At 36.6% G+C, this 26,022-nt stretch overlaps 1 protein-coding gene across 1 annotated transcript; it reads right to left on the bottom strand.

Annotated features, from left to right (window-relative positions):
- Positions 1–4,444: 4,444 nt before the first annotated feature.
- Positions 4,445–6,269, bottom strand: LOC145291999 (small ribosomal subunit protein uS5m-like). Its single transcript, XM_080137978.1, has one exon. The coding sequence runs from the start codon at positions 5,891–5,893 to the stop codon at positions 4,598–4,600; it is 1,296 nt and encodes a 431-aa protein (XP_079994104.1). The 5' UTR covers positions 5,894–6,269; the 3' UTR covers positions 4,445–4,597.
- Between the last annotated feature and the right edge of the window lie 19,753 nt (positions 6,270–26,022).

Below are 26,022 nucleotides of genomic sequence, written 5' to 3'. Positions count from 1 at the left end.
ACAAATTAATAACAGATGCTGAAATAAAAAAAAAATTCTCTTCGTTACATAGTTGTGGAACAGAAGAGAAATTAGCTGTTATCTATCTATCAATCTTTGTATCTGTTTATCAATATATCTATCTTTGTATCTATCGATCGATCTATCTGTCTATCTAATTGGAAGTAAATGAGACGAGATGTGAAACTATGTTTTGATAAAAGTTATCAAAACATGTTGAGGTGTAAACTGGACAGTTGCACTGGAAGGGAGTTGACCAGCATCGGAAGTATGTGTCTGTTTTCACATGTTCTGGTTAGCTGGGAAAATGGAAGAGTTGGAAAGAGGATGTCAAACAGAATCAACGGTTTAACAGGTCGTCCCCCCTCACCAGGGAGGGAGCTGATGTGTCACAGAATGGAGACTAGAATTAATCACCAAAGCAAAAATATTCACTTTCCATTCTTCTGCGATCGACACCTGGGAAATAGAAAACTATATAAAACCAACCATCCTCTTAGAGTCAAAATGCATTCGTCTACAGGTTCCAGCTTCCAACCAAGAACAGATAAAATTCCAGGTGGACCAAAAAAATCAACAACGCAGTTAAAAAGTTGATGAAGTATGTCAAAATACATATATCTTTTATGTTATATCTGACACACATGCATGCAACATTAATAGACTTCAACACGATAACAATGTTAGAAGAAGCCACTATATAGACATTTAGTAACATCACCCCACAACGTAACATCTACAGGATGCAAAAGTGCTAAAAAAAACAAATGCACCCATAATACTCGCTCAAAAATAGAAATTTAACTACTGGTAACCTTAACATTATCCTATTGTTCCTATTAGCTTGCATCCCCATGAGGACAGAGTTAGACATAAGGTTGGTTTTTAATGTGGGGAAAGTCAAACTCCACAAATAGGGCATTCTGGATAGGAATAAAAAATCAAAATTGTAAATACATATACATAACCTCTTCTAACACTCCATAATCAGACAAATATATAAAAATAATTCAACTTCTACACATGTGGCAATTCACCTACAATAAACAGAATAAACGCTCTTCACAGGTTGAACAACCAGTGCACATTGACCCATTGGTTTATAAATGTAAATATGCATACAATACCAACATGCCACCCCAAAACTGTCCTAAAAATGTTTTCTTTTATGGGTGCCAATACTTAATTTTCGATTTTTAAGCGATTACCAAGACTTTAATGATGCTGTATTTGTTTTTTGAGGGGGGATTTTATATTCCTGTTGACGCTTAAATTTAATTCGTTATTCGTGACTGCTTATCTCCGTTACAAAGCTGTTATCATTTTGACACTTTTTCGATCTGATTGAGCGATTTGATAGAAGTTAAAACAATATTACACAAGTCGGTTTGAACATACAAACACTTATTTGTTATGTATTTGTTTTCTTATCACTCACTTTCTGTGGAATATTTTATCATTTAGATGTTCTAGAGTTAATTTTAGAAAAAAATACTTGCAGTATACCGAGAAGAAAAACACTGGCCAACTTGAAAGATACTGTCATCGGTAAAAGGCAGTTATCTACATGTTTTCGCTCAATTTAAAGAGTTAATAAATGCTGTCTTTAAAATCATGCAGTACCTGCAGGTTATCACCTCAAACAAACACTAATCGCCAGTAATCAACAGTGCTGACAATCACAGAGAATGGCTTTCACTAGCTGCCACTGGAAACCAATGCCCAACAGTAAATACCAGATTATTTCATTTGGGCCATGGCTGCCAGTGTCCGCTAATTTTCATGGATGGCAGTTGTCACCAACAACAACCATAGTTTAATTTGTTTTTGAGGAGGATCCTTTAATGATTCTGTTCTTACACTAGCAATACACAAGAAAAAATTGAAATGGCTTAAAATATTTCAATATTCGTACATATAAAAAAAAAAGTGGCATGAGCTAAGAAAGAATCTTTTTAAATTTTAAAAATCCAATTAAAATTAAGGAAGTTATGACTATTTTTATGCCTTGCACATTTGGATATTTTTCCCTCTTTAAGATCATATGCATTTTCTCACATTTTTTACACTACTTTTTCAGTAAAAATGCTATATCTTTGTTAAAGCACAAGACTAAACAATGAAATTTACCCTATAAGTGTATTTTTGTGCAAGGAATCTGAATATGCTACTGAAAATCTCTAGAAATTAATGGTTTCCAAATAATCTGCAGTAAATGCACATAAATATACTGCAATTCCTTAAGTATTATTTTAGAATTTAATGCAAAATGATTCCCCATTTTGAGCCATTCTAGCATTTTAGGGCATTTAACCATTTTTTTTTTTCTATAGCAGATAAATCCTCTGCACCTTTTTAAAGAAGGATTATAAGAGGGTCTTTGTGCAATTATAAGAGGGCGAGGAGGTTACCACTCTTACTTTGGGATAATGATAGAGTTAAAGGAAATTATGTTTGAACATCCTGAAGACTTGATAGAAACAAAACTTTAGAATTTAGTGTAGGGGTTGGTTTCACATAAATTTAATGTAAAATAATTCACGATTTCGAGACCATTATAGCATTTTAGGACAGTTGACCAATTTATTTTTTATGGGAGATAAATTGTGCACTTTTCTTTAAGGAAGGATCTGTTTTTTTTTTTGTTTTTTTCTTTTGTTTTTTAGACACATATGTAGCTTACAGAGGAATTTTGTTTGGTGAGAAGCTTACCACTTGGACTTAGCATTATTGTTAGGAGGTAAAGAAGGTTTTAAGAGGAGAAGGCTTGCCACTCATACCTAGGGTTAGAGGTAGGATTAAACGAGATTTTTGTTTTTTGAAGGCATTTCACACCCATATTTACGGTTAGTGGTTCATAATTATTGGCTTTTGAAAATATTATGCCTTGGATTTTGAACATCAAATTAATTTTAAATATGTGAACTTATATAAATAAGGAGTGTGAAACTTTACAAGAATTACAACAAACAGACAAAAATAAATTTTATTTAAAACAAGTGATGTCACTAACAGAAAATGTGACGTTTGGAAAACTAAGTATTCATTCACAAATTTTGGATAAATGTAGTTTTTATTTTCAATTACATTTCTTTTCCAACAATTAATAACAATCCTTGGCCTTCGGGACAAGATCAAAGTGTAGTATCTGTTCTTCAGATGCTGCACTTCTATTTCTTGTTCTCTTTCGGTGGAGGAGAAATCCTTCACGATTGAGACAATTTTTATTTTTGTACCTTTTCTCCACGTTAACAAACGACCCTGGTGTCTAACTCTGTCCCGTGGGGAGGCATAGTAAATAGGTACATTTCTTTTCCAAGTGACATTATTTCATTAAACTTTCCAGTTTAAGACTCCCCTCCCCCTTTACCTGGACCAAGAGCAGTGTAGTATTTTGATGCTACATTTCGCCTTATCTGTCCTGTCAGTGGAGGAGAAATCCTTCATGACCGAGATAATTTTTTTATGTTTGTTCCTATCCAGATTGCCCCTTTTTGGGGGAGCTGGATTTTCCCCACATTAAAAACCGACCTTGTATGTCCTCGTGGGAAGGCAAGTAAATAGGAACTTAACTAGAAACTGAGCACTTCCTACAAATATTTAAATATTGATTTTGTATTTTTTTTTTTTTTTATATAATTGGGTAGATTAGTGTCCATTCAATTATAATCCGCTGAAAAAAAATTGGAAAAAAGATGGGGGGGGGGATAATATTGGGGGTGGTGGGAGGTACTGCTCGCACAGGTGAAACAAACATATTTCACTTTTGTTTTTTTTAAACAAAACAGTTTAATTCACCGTTAAAAACTAATGCAATTGATTATTTTCTTGTCTTTTCAACCATATATTTTTTAATTTTACCAGAAATAACGTCGGGATTGCTTATTCTGATAACCCAATAGCTCTAATAAAGCTAAAAGTTTCCTTTGTATACATATTTTTTTAGATTAAAGTCTATTTTAAAGAAACTTACCATAACATCTACTTTTTAATTAAAAACAAGGTTGTCGCAGCTTTATTTTTTAAATGTTTTCATCTAATGAAAATAATTGTTTGTTCGTTGGTTTTAGCACCGTAAATTATATAAAAACAGAAACGATTCTCTTAATAGTTGCGTAAAGACTACATTGTATTATTAATGTTAACTAAAAAAAAAAAAATCGCAGTTTTCTTTTTTAATGTTTTGATTTAAAATATATCGCGTCTTAAATTATGAAAAAAAAAAGCGATTCTTTAAGTAAACGAGAGTTGTCTCCCTCTGCACAGTGACAAACTGTAAAACAGCGCCAAATAAACAAACAAACAAAAAAAAACAGCATCCCTGTTGTATCAAAAATCCAGTCTTTTTACTTCTTATCGAAAAAGAAAACATTGTCAGTTTAGTTAAAAGCGTATTTAAAAGAAAAGCGTTTCATCAACTTAAAAGATTGAGACTCAAACAATCTGACGCTTAAGTATTCCTTTTATTGTAATACTTTTAAATCGAGCAAAATGTCAACCAACTACAGTAAACAAATCCTTTTTTAAAGTCTATATACGCAAGCCATGCGTTCATTAAAAGTAAATAAACAAAAAGAGTAAATGCTCCCTCGAAAGGCTATGAAGATGATTTTAAATTCGCAGCAGGGTTGCTCCTTTGTTTTACTTCAAAACCTAAAACTTGCCTTTCTATCCTCGCACTTTCTTGGTTTCTATATTTATATTTTTTCCAATACGTCCATTTGTAAAACCGATTCTTTTTTCTTTGCCTCTCTTTGATATATTCTCTTTTGCCACCATAATACATATTTTCAAAATCCAAGTCCTGGTTTTCTGGGATTTTTTCAAGAACTTGATGGTCAGATGGACTGGCAATTAACAACGGGATGTTATCCATGTCGTTTCGATATTCAACCACGTGAAGCTTTTGTCGGTCAGCAAGTTCCTGGTGAGTCTCTTGCGAGAGAAGTCCAGCAAATAAGGCTTTCGTCATGGCTTGTGTGTTCGTGGAACGGCTGTCGATTTTCGCGTGCAGGTCCTTAATACCAATCACTTCACAGATGGTTTTAATTGCTCGATGACATTTTAAGCCGTACCCAGGTTGTACTTTTTTTACCATGATTTTCGTCGTGAAATAATGACAATAAAGATTATGTAATATCGTGTGGTCGTGGTGTCGTTCAATAAAATGTAGTCTCTTGGCCGCTTTGTTCTTCGCTTTCCGGAGCGCATCCTTCCCGGTTGAAGACTTCGCCAATGCGTACCCTGCTAAGCCGTTCTTATTCCCTGTGACGACGAACGCGCTAAACCTCTGTTTTCGTCCGAGAGTGGCGGTCATGTTGGCTACTATTTTCAATTCAAGAACTCTAGTGTCGAACCCTTCAAACGTATAATCATCCACTGGATCTGGGGGTCCGATACTCATTCCAGGAAACCTTTTACCGGCCCACCCACGCAACAAAGCCGGAACTTTTAACACGCGATATTTATTTTGCCTGGCTCTTACCTTCTGTATCTCTTCGTCTCGTTTCTTATCCGTTGCGAGCTTTGTCGGTTGTAGTATGAGTTTACCCTTGATAATAGGAGCATTCAGCCCAGGCCACATCATAAGTTTATGGCCGACTCCGAGTTTTTGGCCAGCATGAAGGTCAATTCTTCGTTTTCGTCCGCGACCTCTTCCTTTTTTTCTTCCTGCATTACTCACACCGCCGACTCCTTTCCATAGCTCGTCGGCGCTGACGTGTTTGAAAAAAGAGCTATTACGGTATTGTATTGTTCGAGGAAGTAGCTGTAGAGAGGTCGGCATTCCTTTCAGCGAAATAGTTTTAGTCCATTGCATTTGTATACTCAAGAATCTCTGGTTATATATTTGATAAACAGAACGCCTAAAAAGACCAAGCATGGACGACGCCATCTTGGTTTAACTTTTTAAAGAGTTACGTCCCTTGAAAAACTCTTTTATATGACCTTCAACTGTCAACGTTTACAAAAAAAAAAAAAAAGAGACATATTTCAGAAATATTAGTTTTTTAACACCTGTCGTCTCTCATTTCAAATTCTACTTTCTGGGCGATTACATTAAACAGTCTGAAAAATATTTGCATAGAAGTTTTTTTATCTTCTCTTCTCTCTTCTATCTATCTATATAAATAAATAGGCACCGCCAAAACGGGGGGGGGGGTAAGTACTTTTTGACGGACCGTCTTTTTAAAAATCTACCAAAAATCAGGTAATTATCCAATCAATACGAAATTTGTAACGTGCATCCAGGAGATAAGCGCCCGCGTGTTTGCGTGTTGTGTGGGTACGTGGGAGAGACGGATGAGGGGAAAAAGACTTACCTCGAGACCAGCTCAGCGTTACCGACCAAAAATAGAAAAGAGGGACCAAGATGGCGACCGCCGTCTTTTGTAAAGTATGATGTCTCGCAAAGTCACACGAATTCTCGGAATATGCAAATTTAGCCGACCTAGAACGACGATAAAAGCGGGTGAGGGGAAAGACGTGGGTGAGTGACGATTGAGTTGGCTGGGGAATCGTGTGGCTGTTGCTTCTTGTGCCGTGTTGAGGATATCTTACCGTGTTAAAGAGAGAGTCGGGCGCCATCTTGAATTTTTCCCTACATTTTTTTCTTACAGTAATTTCTCACTTTTACAAGCTATTTCGGCCATTTGGCCTCTAGGACTATGACCGAGTCGAAATTTGACTTAAAGCTCATACCCGAGTTTGACGGGTCCACGTCCATCGTCGACTGGGTTGAAAGGGTCGAGCTGACGTGCGACCTTTGTGAGGTGAAAAGGGTACACACTGTAATTCCCCTGAGATTGGCTGGGGGTGCCTTGAGTGTATATCAGCAACTCAGTGCTGCCGAAAAGGGAGATGTCACCGCAATTAAAGCTGCGCTGTACAAGGCATTTGCCATGGATCCTTGTACGGCCTATGAAAAATTTGCTTCCCGAAAACTTCTACCGGAGGAAAGCGTGGACGTTTTCTTCGCTGAGTTAAAGAAACTTGCAGTTCTGTTCGGTGGAGGGGTGTCGGAGCGGACGCTTGCGTACGCGTTTGTGGCGGGCCTTCCCACTCGGGTGAAGCAGCTACTGAGAGCCTCAACCAGCGTTTCAACAACGACCATGGAACACTTGATGGAACGTGCTCGAGCCATCATCAAAGATGAGGAGGACCTGGGGGAACCAGTTGTGATGGCGACACAGACAGGCCAGATTGGCGCTCGGGAGATTCCGAATCAGAACCCTGCAAGCAATGGGAAATGTTTTCGCTGCGGCCGACGCGGACATTTTGCAAGGAATTGCACCAACAGGGGGCGTGTGCGCTGTTTTAAGTGTGGCGGTTTGGGGCATCTAGCCCAAAACTGTGCGGGAAACGTATCAGGGGAGAGGACGTCAGCGCCGCCCTGCTCCCCGAGCAAAATTTGAACAAGGCGCAACCAGTAATAACCGTCTACGTAAACAGGATACCCTGCTTAGCACTTCTCGACTCAGGCTGTTCGCATACTATAGTGAGCACCAGGCTGTGTCCAAGTTGGACTAAGAGGAAGATCAAAGTCACCACGATAGGAGGCGAGACCCAGACATGCTGTGGAGCTGGAACTGTCAAGATCTACACGGACACCGGTGCAGCCACTAAGATCAATGTGCTCGTGACCCAAGGAAATCTCCTGGGGTTTGACCTGTTGCTCGGATACGATGCCATCAAGGCGCTGGGGGGAGTCGCAATTCATCGGGATGGAAAGGTGCGATTCTTAGAGGCTCCAGTGTGTGCAGCGCTCCATATCGATCGGCCGGATTTTACAGTGGACTACGACTCGCGCAAGAGGGCCTGGATTGCATCTTGGAAGTGGACCGAGGGAATGGCACCGACTAAACTCAAGAATGGGGTTGCAGAGTACCCTATACCCAGTGAGGCCCGAGCAGAATATGAAAGGGAACTAAAGGCGTGGATCCAAGATGGCTGGTTAATCCCCTACCCTGAGGACAAGCTTGGGCCTCCGAAGGGTCTAATACCCTTGATGGCAGTAGTCCAGCATAACAAGTCGAAAGTACGGCCCGTGCTGGACTATAGGGAGCTTAACAAGCATATTGAAGCCTACACTGCCGATGCTGACGTATGCGCCAGTAAGTTGAGGGAATGGCGTCAGAAAGGCACTAATGTCTCAATATTGGATTTACGAAAAGCCTATTTACAGGTGCGAGTTGATGAGACGTTGTGGCCGTTCCAGACAGTTTGGTTCCAGGGGCAGAGGTACTGCCTTACACGCCTTGGCTTCGGCCTAAATGTGGCACCACAGATCATGAAGACTATTGTCAACACAGTATTGTCCCAAGAAAAGCCCATGAGGGACTCAACGTCAGCTTACATTGATGACGTATACGTCAATGAAGATGTACAGTCTGCGTCGTGTGTCAAAGAAAAGTTGGCTCAGTTTGGTCTGGAATGCAAGAATCCCGAACGTTTAAGGGAAGGAGCACGTGTATTGGGATTGGATGTTTATGAAGAGGATGGCACCCTACAATGGAGGCGTGGCAGTGAAATTCCAAGCATCCCCAACCTCGTTACAAGGCGGACCGTTTTTTCTTGGTGTGGAAAACTTGTTGGTCACTTACCAGTCTGTGGCTGGCTCCGCGCAGCTGTTGGTGTGATTAAACGCAGAGCAAATTTAACAACCACGGGTTGGGATGACATATCCGATGATGTCCTACTAACTCTGATGATTAAGGAGACACTGGAGAGAGTGAACAAGAAGGACCCTGCCTGTGGGCGGTGGTGTGTTAACGGAGACAACGTAGGTGTGTGGGTTGATGCCAGTTCTTTGGCGTTGGGAGTATCGTTGGAGCAAGGAGGAAACGTGTTCGAGGATGCATGTTGGCTGCGGCCCGTAACAGATTCTCAGCATATCAACCTGGCAGAGCTGGACGCTGTTGTAAAGGGGGTAAATCTGGCCCTGCAATGGCAGTCTAAGAAGTTGACCTTGTACACAGATTCTCTCTGTGTCTACCACTGGGTGTCTGACACACTTTCAGGACGGACACGAATCCGTACCAAGGCAGCAAGCGAAATGTTAATACGGAGAAGGCTAGACACGCTAAAAAACCTGGTATCTGAGTATGGGCTATCACTGAGCGTCACTCTGGTGCCATCACATTGTAATCGTGCTGACCAACTGACCCGTGTACCTCACAAATGGTATGAAGCCGCGAAGATGGGAATGGAGATTACTGCTCGATCTTGTGCAGTTGCAATCGACCCATGTCATATACAAAAAATTCATGCACAGAGCGGACATCCGGGTATCAAGAGGACCCTTTATTTTGTGAGGCGTGCATACCCAGCAGTGACCAAGATGGATGTCAGACAGATCGTCAGAAATTGTGAGGCTTGCCAGTCTATTGATCCTGCACCAGAGCGATGGCAGAAGGGTCGCTTGGAAGTTGAGAGTGTGTGGCAGCGGCTGGCCATGGATATTACCCATTACAGTGGCAAGCCCTTTCTAACTCTCATTGATTGCGGGCCTACGAGATTTGCGGTGTGGCGGCAGATGACCAGACAGGATTCAGCAAATGTTGTTCGCCACCTATCATCCATTTTTTTTGAGCGAGGTGCGCCGGAAGAGCTCCTGACTGACAATGATGCAGCGTTTTGTAGCCAGCAAGTCCGGCAGTTGTTAGATGAGTGGGGCGTCCGTCTACGGTTGCGATGTGCGCATGTGCCATCAGGAAATGGCATTGCTGAAAGAAGCCATCGCAGCATCAAGAGAATTGCTGCCAGGAAGCGATGTACTATTGCGGAAGCAACATATTGGTACAACATTACGCCAAAGGACGGGACGTCCCCTTCAACCGCACCTGCGAATGCTATTTACACGTACCAAGTCGGAGTGAAGGGAATCAACACTACGCAGCCAACCGACAAGGGAACATATAACAGATATGAAGTGGGAGATCCAGTGTGGGTGCGGCCTCCAGGAAATCGGTGCACCGACAAGTTTAAGCGAGGACACATATCTGGAGTGATTAGCCAGCAGTCTGTTTTGGTCGATGGAACCCCACGACATGTGCGAGATCTTCGCCCAGCTACCGAGGTGCGTCATACAACTACAGAAGAAAGCAGTGAAGCGTCTAGCGATGAGCTGCCGATGCACGGATTCAGTGAGCCCCTTCCAGAGACTGATAGCGATACTTCATCTGATGAGGCGGAACCAGATCCAGAGCCCGAATCTGAAACAGTGAATGTACCTCTTCGCAGAAGCACACGCACTAAAAGGCCACCCCCCCAGTGCTCTCTATGTGATCATCAGATCAGGGGGGAGTGTAACGTGCATCCAGGAGATAAGCGCCCGCGTGTTTGCGTGTTGTGTGGGTACGTGGGAGAGACGGATGAGGGGAAAAAGACTTACCTCGAGACCAGCTCAGCGTTACCGACCAAAAATAGAAAAGAGGGACCAAGATGGCGACCGCCGTCTTTTGTAAAGTATGATGTCTCGCAAAGTCACACGAATTCTCGGAATATGCAAATTTAGCCGACCTAGAACGACGATAAAAGCGGGTGAGGGGAAAGACGTGGGTGAGTGACGATTGAGTTGGCTGGGGAATCGTGTGGCTGTTGCTTCTTGTGCCGTGTTGAGGATATCTTACCGTGTTAAAGAGAGAGTCGGGCGCCATCTTGAATTTTTCCCTACATTTTTTTCTTACAGTAATTTCTCACTTTTACAAAATTTTCAGCGATTATTAAGAGAAGAATGAACTTTATAACAGTGCACTTATTTTTCATAAACAATATATATATATATATATATATTTTTGTTGCTTACAACCCCCCCCTTGTTTTGAGGGGGTTCCAAATATGCTTAAAATAATCATCTGAAACTGAACAAAACATATTATGTTGTTGTCAGGGACGGGATTATAGATAAAAAAAAAAAACTTGTTTTCATACCTCGATTGTGTTTAATTATCCCGCTTGTGAGTTTTGAAGTGTGAAATTCGGTGAATATGTTAAGTAAAATAATTAATTTAAGTTAAGCAAAACAAAAAAAAATTTTTTTAATATTTATGCGAAAAAAGCCATTTTAAAATCTTTGATAAATAAATTAACAATTTCTTTTTAGCGAGCTGAATAATGCATGACCATTATTAAACAGGGTATGCTTTGAAGAATCGATACAAAAAAAAAAATTGATAAATATTGTGCCCTTTGTGTTAAAAATATCATTATTTTTTCGATCAAGTTTGGAAACGTTTGCTGCCTTTCGACTACGGTGGACCAAACGCGCTGAAATAATTTTTTTTATTCTGCTTTAACTTGCCCCCCTCCCCATTTTGGAGAACCTGGCTCCCACACACATACACATTAAAAACCAAACTCATACAAATGGTCACCCATCTGGTACTGGCCACTGAAAAATCGGGGTTTTTTTTGGCTTTTTGGTCTTCCGTAGTTTGCTTTTTATCAAGCACAAATGTAAACAGTAATCAAATCGACTCGAAGTAACTGGTTGCCTATATGAATAAGTGGAATTATTTGAAATTCAGGTACTTATCTTATAATATTTTTGCATATTCTCATAGAAAATCACCCTAAATCTTAGTTAGACAAGAAATAAACAAATTAATTCTTTCAAAAACTTTTTTTTAAAACTATTTATATACGTTTTTTGTGCAAAACAAAAAACGCCAATTGTTAACTTTTGGGGAAAATTTAACATTTAAAATTTAATTAAAAATAGTAGAAAAAGTTTTACATTATTCTGCTTTCTATATGATAAAATTCAGAGTTTTATATTTCTGGAAAAAAAAAAAAGTTACTCAGAAATAATGGATTTTAATAAATGTAATATCGTTTTAAAAAACAACAACAACTTGATTTTTCGGCCATTTTTGGCGGTGCCTATATATAAATAAAAGTCATTTTTCCCCTCTAAGTTTGACCTTAATAGGATTAAAACTCAAGACATTTCATGCAAATGTAATATGCACAAACTGCAGCACATTATCTGAGGTGTGTTATAGGCCTATTACCTCTAGACTTGCTCGATAATTGTACATTCCTATATTTTTTCTGGTGAGAGTTCACTGCCAAAACCTGAAACAATCAATGTAGGTTGTAAAATCTTTTCTCTCTATTTAATTCCTCCTTTTCCTGCTTCCCATTACGGGTTGTCTATTCAGAAAACCATTCTTAATATGGGAAGGTTTGGAGTACCGCCAGTTAATATTTTCTGTTTTCCTTTGGGGAAATTCAGTTTTGTCCTTAATCTTTAAATTCCTATTTCAGTCACCTAAATTACTTAGTGTGACAGGAGTTTAGAAATTTATTGCCAAACCTAAATATTATTTATAATTAAATATTATGAATTTTAATAAAACAATTCGGTAAGGAAAGCAACATTTTTTCTTAAATAAATAATTGGAAACGCTATTTTGAATTAAAACAACTTTGAAAGGTCAACAACTAATTAATTTAAATGAGTGTTTTTTTTTTCTTTTTTTAATGTGGAACTGGGTTGTTTTTTTTATTTAGTTATTTATTTATCGATTTTTTTTTTTTTTTTTTTAACGGCAATCGTTCTACAGTTTACATTTTTGGTTATTTACTTCATGCTTCAGCCATAGTCTAACGAGGATTTGCACAGAAGGTGCGTTACATAAAATGGCATCTCCAATTTCGGCAATAAAGTGTAGATGCACCGTTATTCTTGGGATTATATTCGTTGTGGGAGGGCACAATTTAAAATAAATAAAAAATTAACACGGTGCGTGTTAATTTTATATGAAAATTCCGTTTGCAAAAACAAAAATAAGTGCCAGTTTTCCTGAAAAAAAAAAAACAAAAAAAACCTGTCCCCTAACAATTTATGTTTTTTTTTTTTTTTTTTTTACACAGTGATCACCACTTATCAAGGCCCGGAAGCCACTCAGGGATAAGGGTTATTGCAAGTACATTATGTTAGTGTGGAGATTTGATGAAGTGTTTAAGGTGGCGGTTCATTAGGAATTTGTTAACATTGGACTTGAAGACGTCCAAGTCGTAGTCCGGAGGGAAGCAGGCAGACAGAACAGAGTTCCACAGGCGTGCAGTTCTAAGAAAGAAGCTTTGTTCATGGAATCCGCGTATTGATTTAGGCACAGATATAGAGTGGGGGAAATTTTTCACAGTGGATTCAGCTAGACGGGTGTTTTTCGTGAAAGATTGGCGAGGGGGGACCAGAGATTGGAGTTCAGACGAGCACCTGCCATGGAAATACCGATAAAACAAGGATAGGCTCGCAAGTCTCTACTGTGGGAGAGAGGTTGTAGGGTAGAGAAAAGGGCATTCCCCACTAAGCCACAAAGTCTATTTTGTACTCTGTCAAGGCAGGATAGGCTGTTTTTAGCAGCTGCTGCCCAGATATGGCAAGAGTATTCCATCCTTGGACGTACTTGGCTTTTATATACATAGAGAATTGCATGATACAAATATACACTTTTACAATCTCATTTGCATATAGATAGAGAATTGCATCAGTAGTGAGATATCTTCTGGAGCGGTAGAAGGATCCCACCATCTTTACAGCGACCTTGGCAACAGACTTGATGTACGTGTTCCATTTCAGACCAGGAGTAAAGGTCAAACCCAGAAGCTTGTCAAAACACGGGGCCTCACCCAGACGAGAGCCATCCATCACAATTGATGCCAGCTGGGGATCAGAGCGTTGATGATGTAATGATAGGAGTTTGGTTTTGGATGCATTAAAGGTAACCAGCCACATCTTCCCCCACTGAACCACGCGCTCAAGATCAGAGGAGAGAGAATCAGAGAGAACTTTGTCATTTACAGCCTTTGATGTGTTGCCGTAGATGGTCGTGTCATCAGCATAGATGTCAACGAATGATTTAAGTATGTGTTTAGGGAGGTCATTAAATAGTTTCGTAAGTATGGGAGCAAGTTCTGGTTGAAGCTTTTTTAACACTATAATTGGGATGCCATCAGGGCCAGTTGCTTTACTGGAATCAAGGTTCTTGATTAGCTTGGCGACCTCATGCACGGATATTTGTATGTTACCTAGCTTGTTCTGTGTTATAGGAGGAAATATGGGGAGTTGATGGCCTTCGTTGCATAGGGTAGAATTAGCTGCAAAGTTCTTTGCAAATAGTTTGGCCTTGTCTGACGCTGACGAGATGACCTCTGGTCCATTGATAATGGTTGGGATAGAACGCACACTTCTGTTCAGGATCCTATTTGTTATTTGCCAAAACTGGTGGGAACCAAGCCGCTGATCAGCTACCTTGGATCTAACAGACTGGGCATATAGCTCTCTTGCATTTTTTATTACTCTTTTACAGTGGTTGCTGGCAGTCCTGAAAGCAGCCTTAGTCTCAGTGCATCTATTACGTTGGTAGCTATGGAAAAAGTGATTTCTGTGCGCGATAGCAGCAGCACATTCTGGGGAGAACCATGGCTGGCTGTTAGGTTTTTGTTGGAATTTTTTAGATGGTATGAATTGGTCTATGCCTACAATTAACCATTCGGTCAGATATGATACTATAGAGGACACTTCCTTTTTAAACATGGAGTGCAGAGGTAAATCAGATATGAATGTACGGAAGCTATCCCAGTCAGCCATAGAGTATTGGTATACAGTACGGTGGAGGGGTATGTCTGGAGGCTTCTTAAATTTCGTTTTTATCTTAACTGATACGACGGAGTGGTCGGAGGATCCTAGAGGAGAATGAACGGAACATGAACATAGCTCAGGGGAAGTTGAGAGAAAAAGGTCTAGGAGGCTTGCATATTGACCGGGTGTATCGGGCACACGGGTGGGTTCGCAAACAATGAGTGAGGTCATAAGCAATGGCAAAATCATGACAAAACCTCCCCTCATCATCTGTTTTATTTGAATGGGTCAGCCATTCCACGTTATGGACGTTGAAGTCACCACAGATGTGGATGTTAGCCGAGGGATGTGAAGACAGTATGTGGTCTATTTTCTCATATATGCTCTTAAAGATAGTAACTCCGCTGTTGTGGGGCCTATAGAGGGCAAATATAAATGCAGTGGTGTTAGCAAGTGCAACCCTGAAGCACATATAGGGTAAATTAGGATCTTCTCTTGAGATATCCCTGCCACACGGGAAGCCATCCTTAATGTAGGCACATATTCCATGCCCATGGCGATCTTGGTGGTCAGATTTAGCTGTTAAATTTGAGTATCCATTAATTATGAACTCATCTAGGGAAGTGGTCAGCCCTATTCCAGTTTCACTTAGAAATAATATGTCCGGTTTCGTCTCCTGTAATTGGGTTTCAACCTCTGGAAGGTTGGAACGTAGACCCCTGATGTTGGAGAAGGAGACCTGGTAGTAGGGGTCTACATTGGAAGATGGGGTTCTAGGTTTAATCGAGTTTTTATTCTGGAGATATTTCATGTTGAGGTTTTGGGATTTGTGGAATAGGTCGGCATACTTGGTTAGAGCAGTACAGAGAGGGAAAGTAAGAGAGAAAAAGACAGGAATTTTTTTTTTTTTTGTAGCACACGAAAAGGTAAAGCCACTAGTATGGCATCGAGAGGCCCCACCAGAGACTACTGCATGGTCCAGATCCACTCACCAAATGGCAATACAGCAGTCCCAGTACTTTGCGCCTGCTGATAGGACAGCCTCCTTAGTGGTTAATCCAAGGTTCGGGTCCCTGACTATCAGGCGGATAACATCAGCCCAGACAAAACGTTTACCTCCAGCACCCTTACTAGTGACATGGCCACAAGGACAGACAGAGACAGAAAAATTTCCGACATCTCAGACTACTGGTCACCAAGTACTACCGACCTTTAAGCAGCTTTTTCTTCACCCTTTGTCAGAAAAATCACTCATTGAATGAGCACTGAATGACAAAATAGGAGAAGCGAGAGTTACTGGAGCTGCTGATAACACATCCACTGTATTATCTACTCTCCATTTAAAAAAAAAAAAAAGTGGGGGGGAGTAGGGAATGGGTACAAGTGACTTATTTATATCTAAGTAGTAAGTCCGGTGCTAAGTTAACAATTCAGGACACTTTTGATGATAATCTCCCCTCCCATATTAATGGGTGGAAGTTTGTCATTATCTATCGAGTTTGAATCATTAGAGTTTCACATTATAATTAATTAAAATCCAATAATTAACTATTATCAATTTGTAAAGTCGGCTTAATATTAATTTACATTTGAGTTTAGATAATTATTCAAGGTTTTACTTTAGGAGGTTCGTTTTCATGAGTAACTTTTTCTTTGCACTGTATTATATTTCGAATGTACTTGAACATAAGGCTAACTGTATTAGATGGTTTGATTGGCCAGCAAGGAAGCAAGCATTTTCAATACAGGCAAGCTTGCAGTAATAGTATATATTAAGTATACTACTTAAATAAAGTCCTAAGTTTATCTACTCTAATAGAGAATAATTTCCGGCATTTTTCTTTTTTCTTTTATCAATAGTTTCCGGCATTTTGTTTGTTTTTATCGTTTAACTTTGTAGCATGGGGGGGGGTGACGGATAAGACAGGAGAATACAGACAAAATACATAAATAAAACAAGAAAAACAAGTTTAAAAACAAGGTAACATAAAAACATTTAGGATTAGTTTAAAAAAAAGTACTTAATGTTTTTGCCATAGTGTTCCGTCCGCCGTCTTTTTGTCAACTGGTAGCTGGCATTATCGTCATGTCTTTCTAGAGCGTAAGAAGATTTCTATTTCCGGATAACTTGGTCGAGTGCCTATCTATTTATAGAATAAAAGTCGTTACGTTCGGATGTGTAAAATATTTAATTTACATTTTTTTTTTATTGTTAAAAATGTTCGTTTTTTTTTGGGGGGGGGGGTAAAAAAGGAATCTTTTTTTTTTTTAGTAAAAAAGGAATCTTTTTTTGAAGAAACAAAATTGCAGAAAATATTAACAGTAAATAAACAATACAAAATGCAATTTTTTTTGAGGAATGTGTTCCATGTTAACAAACTGAGCCACAGCAACATGTGACCGGGTACAGCTAGTATTAAATATTTTATAATGAGAGATCACTTTCCTACATAAATTTAACGTAAAATGAGCACCAACTTCCTGACCAGTTGAGACCTGTAACACTGTAACAAATTAGTTTTCAATTTTTTCTTCTTTCTTATACAGTTTTTTTTTTCCTGTTTTTGAAGTTAAAAGTAGTAGGATATCCATAGGACCATTAAAGGTCAATTTAACGAGATTGTTGATTAATAGAAGGGCATCAACAGATCACATCCTCACATACATAAAAATAAAAATATAAAAATAACTCCGGAAAATAATGACATTTGACAAAGAACTTGAAATCACCGTATTAATATGGGCAGCGATGATGGTTACTTGTAGAACTGCATCCTGAACTATTTGAATTTTGGCAGTTAGATCTTTATATGGAGAAGTCTTTGAAAGTTCTAGCCCGTTTGCTGTATCTCTATGCACAGAAAAGTTGCATAGTTCATTTGTTCCATGTGTGCAGGTGGTCGTATCACAATGTTGTGTGCTTGCGTGTTCTACATACTGTTATATAACCGATCTCACTCAATTACAGTATGATTTGCTTGGCTAAAAAGTGCAATTACGTGCACATTTCACCAGACATTAAAAATTCCAATCACGATTACGCACACTATGCAAAGAACAAAAGCAAACTGCATTATCCAGGTGGACGTAGTAGGCAGCATACCACGTGATCAGAAGATGCGATTTACTGGCCAATTGGAGACAAAAAAAATCAAACATTTTTTGATCCAATTCGAACCAAAGTTGGATTATAAAAGGAACCCCTTCCTCAACTAGTCTTACCGTCCTTGAGGATCGTTTCGACATCACCGTCGCCGCCATCGACCTACCGCATATACTTCGCCGCTGTCATCGTTGACATTAACCTACTGCATCATCTGCCTGCACATCCTTCACTACCGTCACCGACATCACCGAAACTCGTGGCTACTAATGACGATGACATCAATAATACTAGGAATACATCGCTGGTGACGACACTAACGCACTGTGAATACCATCGTTGTTGTCGTCGTGACCAACCTCCTGCATATACATCGCCACCGCCACCAACAATGTCATTAACTTACTGCGAGTAACTCGCCGAGATTCAACCAAACTCAGTGCTTGATAACAACGACGCTCTTTGATTTGGTGAGAATAAAATTTATTTAATTTTACTTAGTTGTTTGTATTTTTCTTGCAACCATACACTTGTTTATTACAATACGCGTGTGTATTGAAAACTGATTTTTCAGATTTTGATTTTTTTAATCCAGCAGCCACCAAGCGGTGCCGGGATTCGGCCCCTTTTACCTTTGTTAAGTAAGTAGAATGCCTACACTTCTTGACCTGGCATCATCATCATCATCATTACTTTCCCTGTCAGGAGCAGGGAGGGGTGAGGGAGGAAGAGCATTTGCCTGTTTTTGTCAGTTTGAGTTTCACAGGTCTCTGGAAAGGATCCGAGCTGAAAAAGATTTGGACGTTAAATATTATGTTCTGTATTTTTCTCCTTTAGGGAAAAACGTTAATTTCATTTCCAATTAATTAAAAAGAAATAAGATTATAAAACTATTAGTCTCAAAGTACTAACGAAAGAATCGTTTGGATTTTAAGATATTTTTCTGTAAGAAACAGAAATTTAATTTGCCAGCCAGTGAGACAAGACAGGCAGACAGTTTATCGGCACACATGTTCTCAAAGAAAGAGAACGTATTGGAAGACATTTCTACCAAAATTCCCTTTCTCATTAGGAAATTTTTATTTTAAAAGAAAAAAAAAACATTAGAACTAGAAGATTCTAGAAGGTTGAGGAAAGATTCTCAAGAAAAGGACTGAAAAAAAAAGGGAAAGATATTTTTAAAAACTTCTTTTGTATGCTTCTTTTCTTTCAGGTTTTACAAATCCAGTTAGACTATTTTTGTAAGATTATTGTCAAAGGTACACCATATATTTTCCTGTTTTATTTGTCACTATCGTTTGGACAATAAATTTAACTATGTTGTTCCATTTGATAGATTTAATTCCAGAATTAGTCTCTCAATTAGAGACCTCTTTTTCTATGTTCTATTTTTTTTTTATATAACTGATACCTAAGGTTAATTGTTTTAATTGTCTTTTTATATTTTGCTTCCCTTTTGCTTATTGTCATATTGTCTTTTTATATTTTGCTTCCCTTTTACTTATTGTCATTTTGTCTTTTTATATTTTGCTTCCCTTTTGCTTATTGTCACTTTTGTTGAAATTTTTAATAGAGAAATAATTTTTATTTATTTTTTTTATTTATACACATTCAACATCTCGCCATTTGGGTCAAGGAACACATTCCTTGACCTGCAGGTCACTTCCATCATCATCAGCATTAGTATAGTTCACTTTGTAGCAGCCAGCCGCACTCCTACCCTCTGGAGGGGAGGAGGAGGAGGAGGAGGAGGAGGAGGAAAGGGTTTTGCCCGTTTTCATCAGTTCGAATCTAGCCGGCCAAGAAGAAGGACGCTATTCGGCTCCGTCAAAAAGGATTCTTGACGTTAAATTCTGCTTTTTTTTTCTCTCCTACTTTGGCGAAAGACGTTTGTTTAGAACTCCATTAACGTTATTTTATTCTCAGCCATTATAAGACAACAAGGTCTTACGACTGGAAGATTAATACTGGTTATTAAAAAACAAACGAGTCTTACAACTGGTAAATTATTATTCCCAAAGGACTAACGAAGGAAACTACCGTGTGTTGAGGAATTCTTTTCTAAGAAGAACAAAAATTTAATTTCGCCGACGAGACGAGCAGAATATCGCCCCTAGAGAGGAAATCCCCTTTTTGAAAGATTTTTCAACCGAAGTTTCCTTCAGAAAGGAAATCTTCCATAATTCAAGAATTTACCCCGTATTTGTACACATAAAGCCTACCAAAGCAGCTTTATGGCCTTCTCTCTCCTTTGAATTAAAAGGCACATGAGCCTTCACAAAGAAAATTACTTCTTTCTCCCATTTTAAGTCAAAGAAACTTTTTGTTTGTCCTTTCGGAAAAGAAAAAAAAAGAACATTTTGTCAAAGAAAGACTGAACATCATGTTAAAAGGACTGAATTCTAAACAAGGACTGTTTTCCGTTTTTTATATGTTCTTTTCTTTCAGCTTTTCTTGCAAGTAAGGATTGACGTCTTTTTTTGTATTTTTTTAGGCATATTTAAATTAACCCCAGCCTTGGGAAATAAAGGCAATCGATAACTTTTTGTTTTAATAAACTTGGATCATTTTAAACTTATTCGGGTCTGTATTCTTTTACTCATTACAACTAGTTACTCTTTCCCGAGAAATTTGCCATGAATGCTTTTTTCACCTTTTTTCTTTCCTTTTTGTTACCATGACAAACGGATTTTGGTGACGCACCCAAAATTTCGTCACTTTGTCTTTTTATATTGTGTTTCCCTTTTACTTATTGTCATTTTGTCTTTTTATATTTTGCTTCCCTTTTACTTATTGTCACTTTGTCTTTTTATATTTTGCTTCCCTTTTGCTTATTGTCACTTTGTCTTTTTATATTTTGCTTCCCTTTTACTTATTGTCACTTTGTCTTTTTATATTTTACTTCCCTTTTACTTATTGTCACTTTGTCTTTTTATATTTTGCTTCCCTTTTGCTTATTGTCACTTTGTCTTTTTATATTTTGCTTCCCTTTTACTTATTGTCACTTTGTCTTTTTTCATTTTGCTTCCCTTGTACTTATTGTCACTTTGTCTTTTTTCATTTTGCTTCCCTTTTGCTTATTGTCATTTTGTCTTTTTATATTTTGATTCCTTTTACTTATTGTCATTTTGTCTTTTTATATTTTGCTTCCCTTTTGCTTATTGTCATTTTGTCTTTTCATATTTTGCTTCCTTTTACTTATTGTCATTTTGTCTTTTCATATTGTGTTTCCCTTTTTCTTATTGTCACTTTGTCTTTTTATATTTTGCTTCCCTTTTACTTATTATCATTTTGTCTTTTTATATTTTGCTTCCCTTTTGCTTATTGTCATTTTGTCTTTTTATATTTTGCTTCCCTATTGCTTATCGTCACTTTGTCTTTTTACATTTTGCTTCCCTTTTGCTTATTGTCACTTTGTCTTTTTATATTTTGCTTCCCCTTTGCTTATTGTCATTTTGTCTTTTTATAGTTTGCTTCCCTTTTGCTTATTGTCACTTTGTCTTTTTATATTTTGCTTCCCTTTTATTTATTGTCATTTTGTCTTTTTATATTTTGCTTCCCTTTTACTTATTGTCACTTTGTCTGTTTTTATTTTGCTTCCCTTTTACTCATTGTCACTTTGTCTTTTTATATTTTGTTTCCCTTTTGCTTATTGTCACTTTACTTTTCATATTTTGCTTCCCTTTTACTTATTGTCACTTTGTCTTTTTATATTTTGCTTCCCTATTGCTTATTGTCACTTTGTCTTTTTTTATTTTGCTTCCCTTTTACTTATTGTGACTTTGTCTTTTTATATTTTGCTTCCCTTTTTCTTATTGTCACTTTGTCTTTTTATATTTTGCTTCCCTTTCACTTATTGTCACTTTGTCTTTTTTCATTTTGCTTCCCTTTAACTTATTGTCACTTTGTCTTTTTTCATTTTGCTTCCCTTTTACTTATTGTCACTTTGTCTTTTTTCATTTTGCTTCCCTTTTACTTATTGTCATTTTGTCTTTTTTCATTTTGCTTCCCTTTTGCTTATTGTCATTTTGTCTTTTTATATTTTGCTTCCCTTTAACTTATTGTCATTTTGTCTTTTTACATTTTGCTTCCCTTTTGCTTATTGTCACTTTGTCTTTTTATAATCTGCTTCCCTATTGCTTATTGTCACTTTGTCTTTTTTTATTTTGCTTCCCTTTTACTTATTGTGACTTTGTCTTTTTATATTTTGCTTCCCTTTTTCTTATTGTCACTTTGTCTTTTTATATTTTGCTTCCCTTTCACTTATTGTCACTTTGTCTTTTTTCATTTTGCTTCCCTTTAACTTATTGTCACTTTGTCTTTTTTCATTTTGCTTCCCTTTTACTTATTGTCACTTTGTCTTTTTTCATTTTGCTTCCCTTTTACTTATTGTCATTTTGTCTTTTTTCATTTTGCTTCCCTTTTGCTTATTGTCATTTTGTCTTTTTATATTTTGCTTCCCTTTTGCTTATTGTGACTTTGTCTTTTTATATTTTGCTTCCCTTTTGCTTATTGTCACTTTGTCTTTTTATATTTTGCTTCCCTTTAACTTATTGTCATTTTGTCTTTTTATATATTGCTTCCCTTTTACCTATTGTCATTTTGTCTTTTTACATTTTGCTTTCCTTTTGCTTATTGTCACTTTGTCTTTTTATATTTTGCTTCCCTTTAACTTATTGTAATTTTGTCTTTTCATATTTTGCTTCCCTTTTTGCTTATTGTCACTTTGTCTTTTTATATTTTGCTTCCCTTTTGCTTATTGTCACTTTGTCTTTTTACATTTTGCTTCCCTTTTGCTTATTGTCATTTTGTCTTTTTACATTTTGCTTCCCTATTGCTTATTGTCACTTTGTCTTTTTACATTTTGCTTCCCTTTTGCTTATTGTCATTTTGTCTTTTTATAATCTGCTTCCCTTTTGCTTATTGTCACTTTGTCTTTTTATATTTTGCTTCCCTTTTGCTTATTGTGACTTTGTCTTTTTATATTTTGCTTCCCTTTTGCTTATTGTCACTTTGTCTTTTTATATTTTGCTTCCCTTTAACTTATTGTCATTTTGTCTTTTTATATATTGCTTCCCTTTTACCTATTGTCATTTTGTCTTTTTACATTTTGCTTTCCTTTTGCTTATTGTCACTTTGTCTTTTTATATTTTGCTTCCCTTTAACTTATTGTAATTTTGTCTTTTCATATTTTGCTTCCCTTTTTGCTTATTGTCACTTTGTCTTTTTATATTTTGCTTCCCTTTTGCTTATTGTCACTTTGTCTTTTTACATTTTGCTTCCCTTTTGCTTATTGTCATTTTGTCTTTTTACATTTTGCTTCCCTATTGCTTATTGTCACTTTGTCTTTTTACATTTTGCTTCCCTTTTGCTTATTGTCATTTTGTCTTTTTATAATCTGCTTCCCTTTTGCTTATTGTCATTTTGTCTTTTTATATTTTGCTTTCCTTTTGCTTATTGTGACTTTGTCTTTTTATATTTTGCTTCCCTTTTGCTTATTGTCACTTTGTCTTTTTATATTTTGCTTCCCTTTAACTTATTGTCATTTTGTCTTTTTATATATTGCTTCCCTTTTACCTATTGTCACTTTGTCTTTTTACATTTTGCTTCCCTTTTGCTTATTGTCACTTTGTCTTTTTATATTTTGCTTCCCCTTTGCTTATTGTCATTTTGTCTTTTTATAGTTTGCTTCCCTTTTGCTTATTGTCACTTTGTCTTTTTATATTTTGCTTCCCTTTTATTTATTGTCATTTTGTCTTTTTATATTTTGCTTCCCTTTTACTTATTGTCACTTTGTCTGTTTTTATTTTGCTTCCCTTTTACTCATTGTCACTTTGTCTTTTTATATTTTGTTTCCCTTTTGCTTATTGTCACTTTACTTTTCATATTTTGCTTCCCTTTTACTTATTGTCACTTTGTCTTTTTATATTTTGCTTCCCTATTGCTTATTGTCACTTTGTCTTTTTTTATTTTGCTTCCCTTTTACTTATTGTGACTTTGTCTTTTTATATTTTGCTTCCCTTTTTCTTATTGTCACTTTGTCTTTTTATATTTTGCTTCCCTTTCACTTATTGTCACTTTGTCTTTTTTCATTTTGCTTCCCTTTTACTTATTGTCACTTTGTCTTTTTTCATTTTGCTTCCCTTTTACTTATTGTCACTTTGTCTTTTTTCATTTTGCTTCCCTTTTACTTATTGTCATTTTGTCTTTTTTCATTTTGCTTCCCTTTTGCTTATTGTCATTTTGTCTTTTTATATTTTGCTTCCCTTTAACTTATTGTCATTTTGTCTTTTTACATTTTGCTTCCCTTTTGCTTATTGTCACTTTGTCTTTTTATAATCTGCTTCCCTTTTGCTTATTGTCATTTTGTCTTTTTATATTTTGCTTCCCTTTTGCTTATTGTGAATTTGTCTTTTTATATTTTGCTTCCCTTTTGCTTATTGTCACTTTGTCTTTTTATATTTTGCTTCCCTTTAACTTATTGTCATTTTGTCTTTTTATATATTGCTTCCCTTTTACCTATTGTCATTTTGTCTTTTTACATTTTGCTTTCCTTTTGCTTATTGTCACTTTGTCTTTTTATATTTTGCTTCCCTTTCACTTATTGTAATTTTGTCTTTTCATATTTTGCTTCCCTTTTTGCTTATTGTCACTTTGTCTTTTTATATTTTGCTTCCCTTTTGCTTATTGTCACTTTGTCTTTTTACATTTTGCTTCCCTTTTGCTTATTGTCATTTTGTCTTTTTACATTTTGCTTCCCTATTGCTTATTGTCACTTTGTCTTTTTACATTTTGCTTCCCTTTTGCTTATTGTCATTTTGTCTTTTTATAATCTGCTTCCCTTTTGCTTATTGTCATTTTGTCTTTTTATATTTTGCTTCCCTTTTGCTTATTGTGACTTTGTCTTTTTATATTTTGCTTCCCTTTTGCTTATTGTCACTTTGTCTTTTTATATTTTGCTTCCCTTTAACTTATTGTCATTTTGTCTTTTTATATATTGCTTCCCTTTTACCTATTGTCATTTTGTCTTTTTACATTTTGCTTTCCTTTTGCTTATTGTCACTTTGTCTTTTTATATTTTGCTTCCCTTTAACTTATTGTCATTTTGTCTTTTCATATTTTGCTTCCCTTTTTGCTTATTGTCACTTTGTCTTTTTATATTTTGCTTCCCTTTTGCTTATTGTCACTTTGTCTTTTTACATTTTGCTTCCCTTTTGCTTATTGTCATTTTGTCTTTTTACATTTTGCTTCCCTATTGCTTATTGTCACTTTGTCTTTTTACATTTTGCTTCCCTTTTGCTTATTGTCATTTTGTCTTTTTATATTTTGCTTCCATTTTACTTATTGTCACTTTGTCTGTTTTTATTTTGCTTCCCTTTTACTCATTGTCACTTTGTCTTTTTATATTTTGCTTCCCTTTTGCTTATTGTCACTTTATCTTTTCATATTTGGCTTCCCTTTTTGCTTATTGTCACTTTGTCTTTTTATATTTTGCTTCCCTATAGCTGATTGTCACTTTGTCTTTTTACATTTTGCTTCCCTTTTACTTATTGTCACTTTGTCTTTTTTCATTTTGCTTCCCTTTTACTTATTGTCCCTTTGTCTTTTTATATTTTGCTTCCCTTTTACTTATTGTGACTTTGTCTTTTTATATGTTGCTTCCCTTTAACTTATTGTCATTTTGTCATTTTATATTTTGCTTCCCTTTAACTTATTGCCATTTTGTCTTTTTATATTTTGCTTCCCTTTTACTTATTGTCATTTTGTCTTATATTTTGCTTCCCTTTAACTTATTGTCATTTTGTCTTTTTATATTTTGCTTCCCTTTTACTTATTGTCATTTTGTCTTTTTATATTTTGCTTCCCTTTAACTTATTGTCATTTTGTCTTTTTATATTTTGCTTCCCTTTTACTTATTGTGACTTTGTCTTTTTATATTTTGCTTCCCTTTAACTTATTGTAACTTTGTCATTTTTATATTTTGCTTCCCTTTTGCTTAATGTCATTTTGTCTTTTTATATTTTGCTTCCCTTTAACTTATTGTAACTTTGTCATTTTTATATTTTGCTTCCCTTTTGCTTAATGTCATTTTGTCTTTTTATATTTTGCTTCCCTTTTTCGTATTGTCACTTTGTCTTTTTATATTTTGCTTCCCTTTTACTTATTGTCACTTTGTCTTTTTATATTTTGCTTCCCTTTTGCTTATTGTCATTTTGTCTTTTTATGTTTTGCTTCCCTTTTTCTTATTGTCACTTTGTCTTTTTATATTTTGCTTCCCTTTTACTTATTGTCATTTTGTCTTTTTATATTTTGCTTCCCTTTTAGTTATTGT

This window comes from Euprymna scolopes, chromosome 13 (assembly GCF_053919585.1).
Source record: "Euprymna scolopes isolate OS-2025 chromosome 13, ASM5391958v1, whole genome shotgun sequence".
Taxonomy (NCBI): domain Eukaryota; kingdom Metazoa; phylum Mollusca; class Cephalopoda; order Sepiida; family Sepiolidae; genus Euprymna; species Euprymna scolopes.
This window is presented reverse-complemented; position numbering and strand designations above follow the sequence as displayed.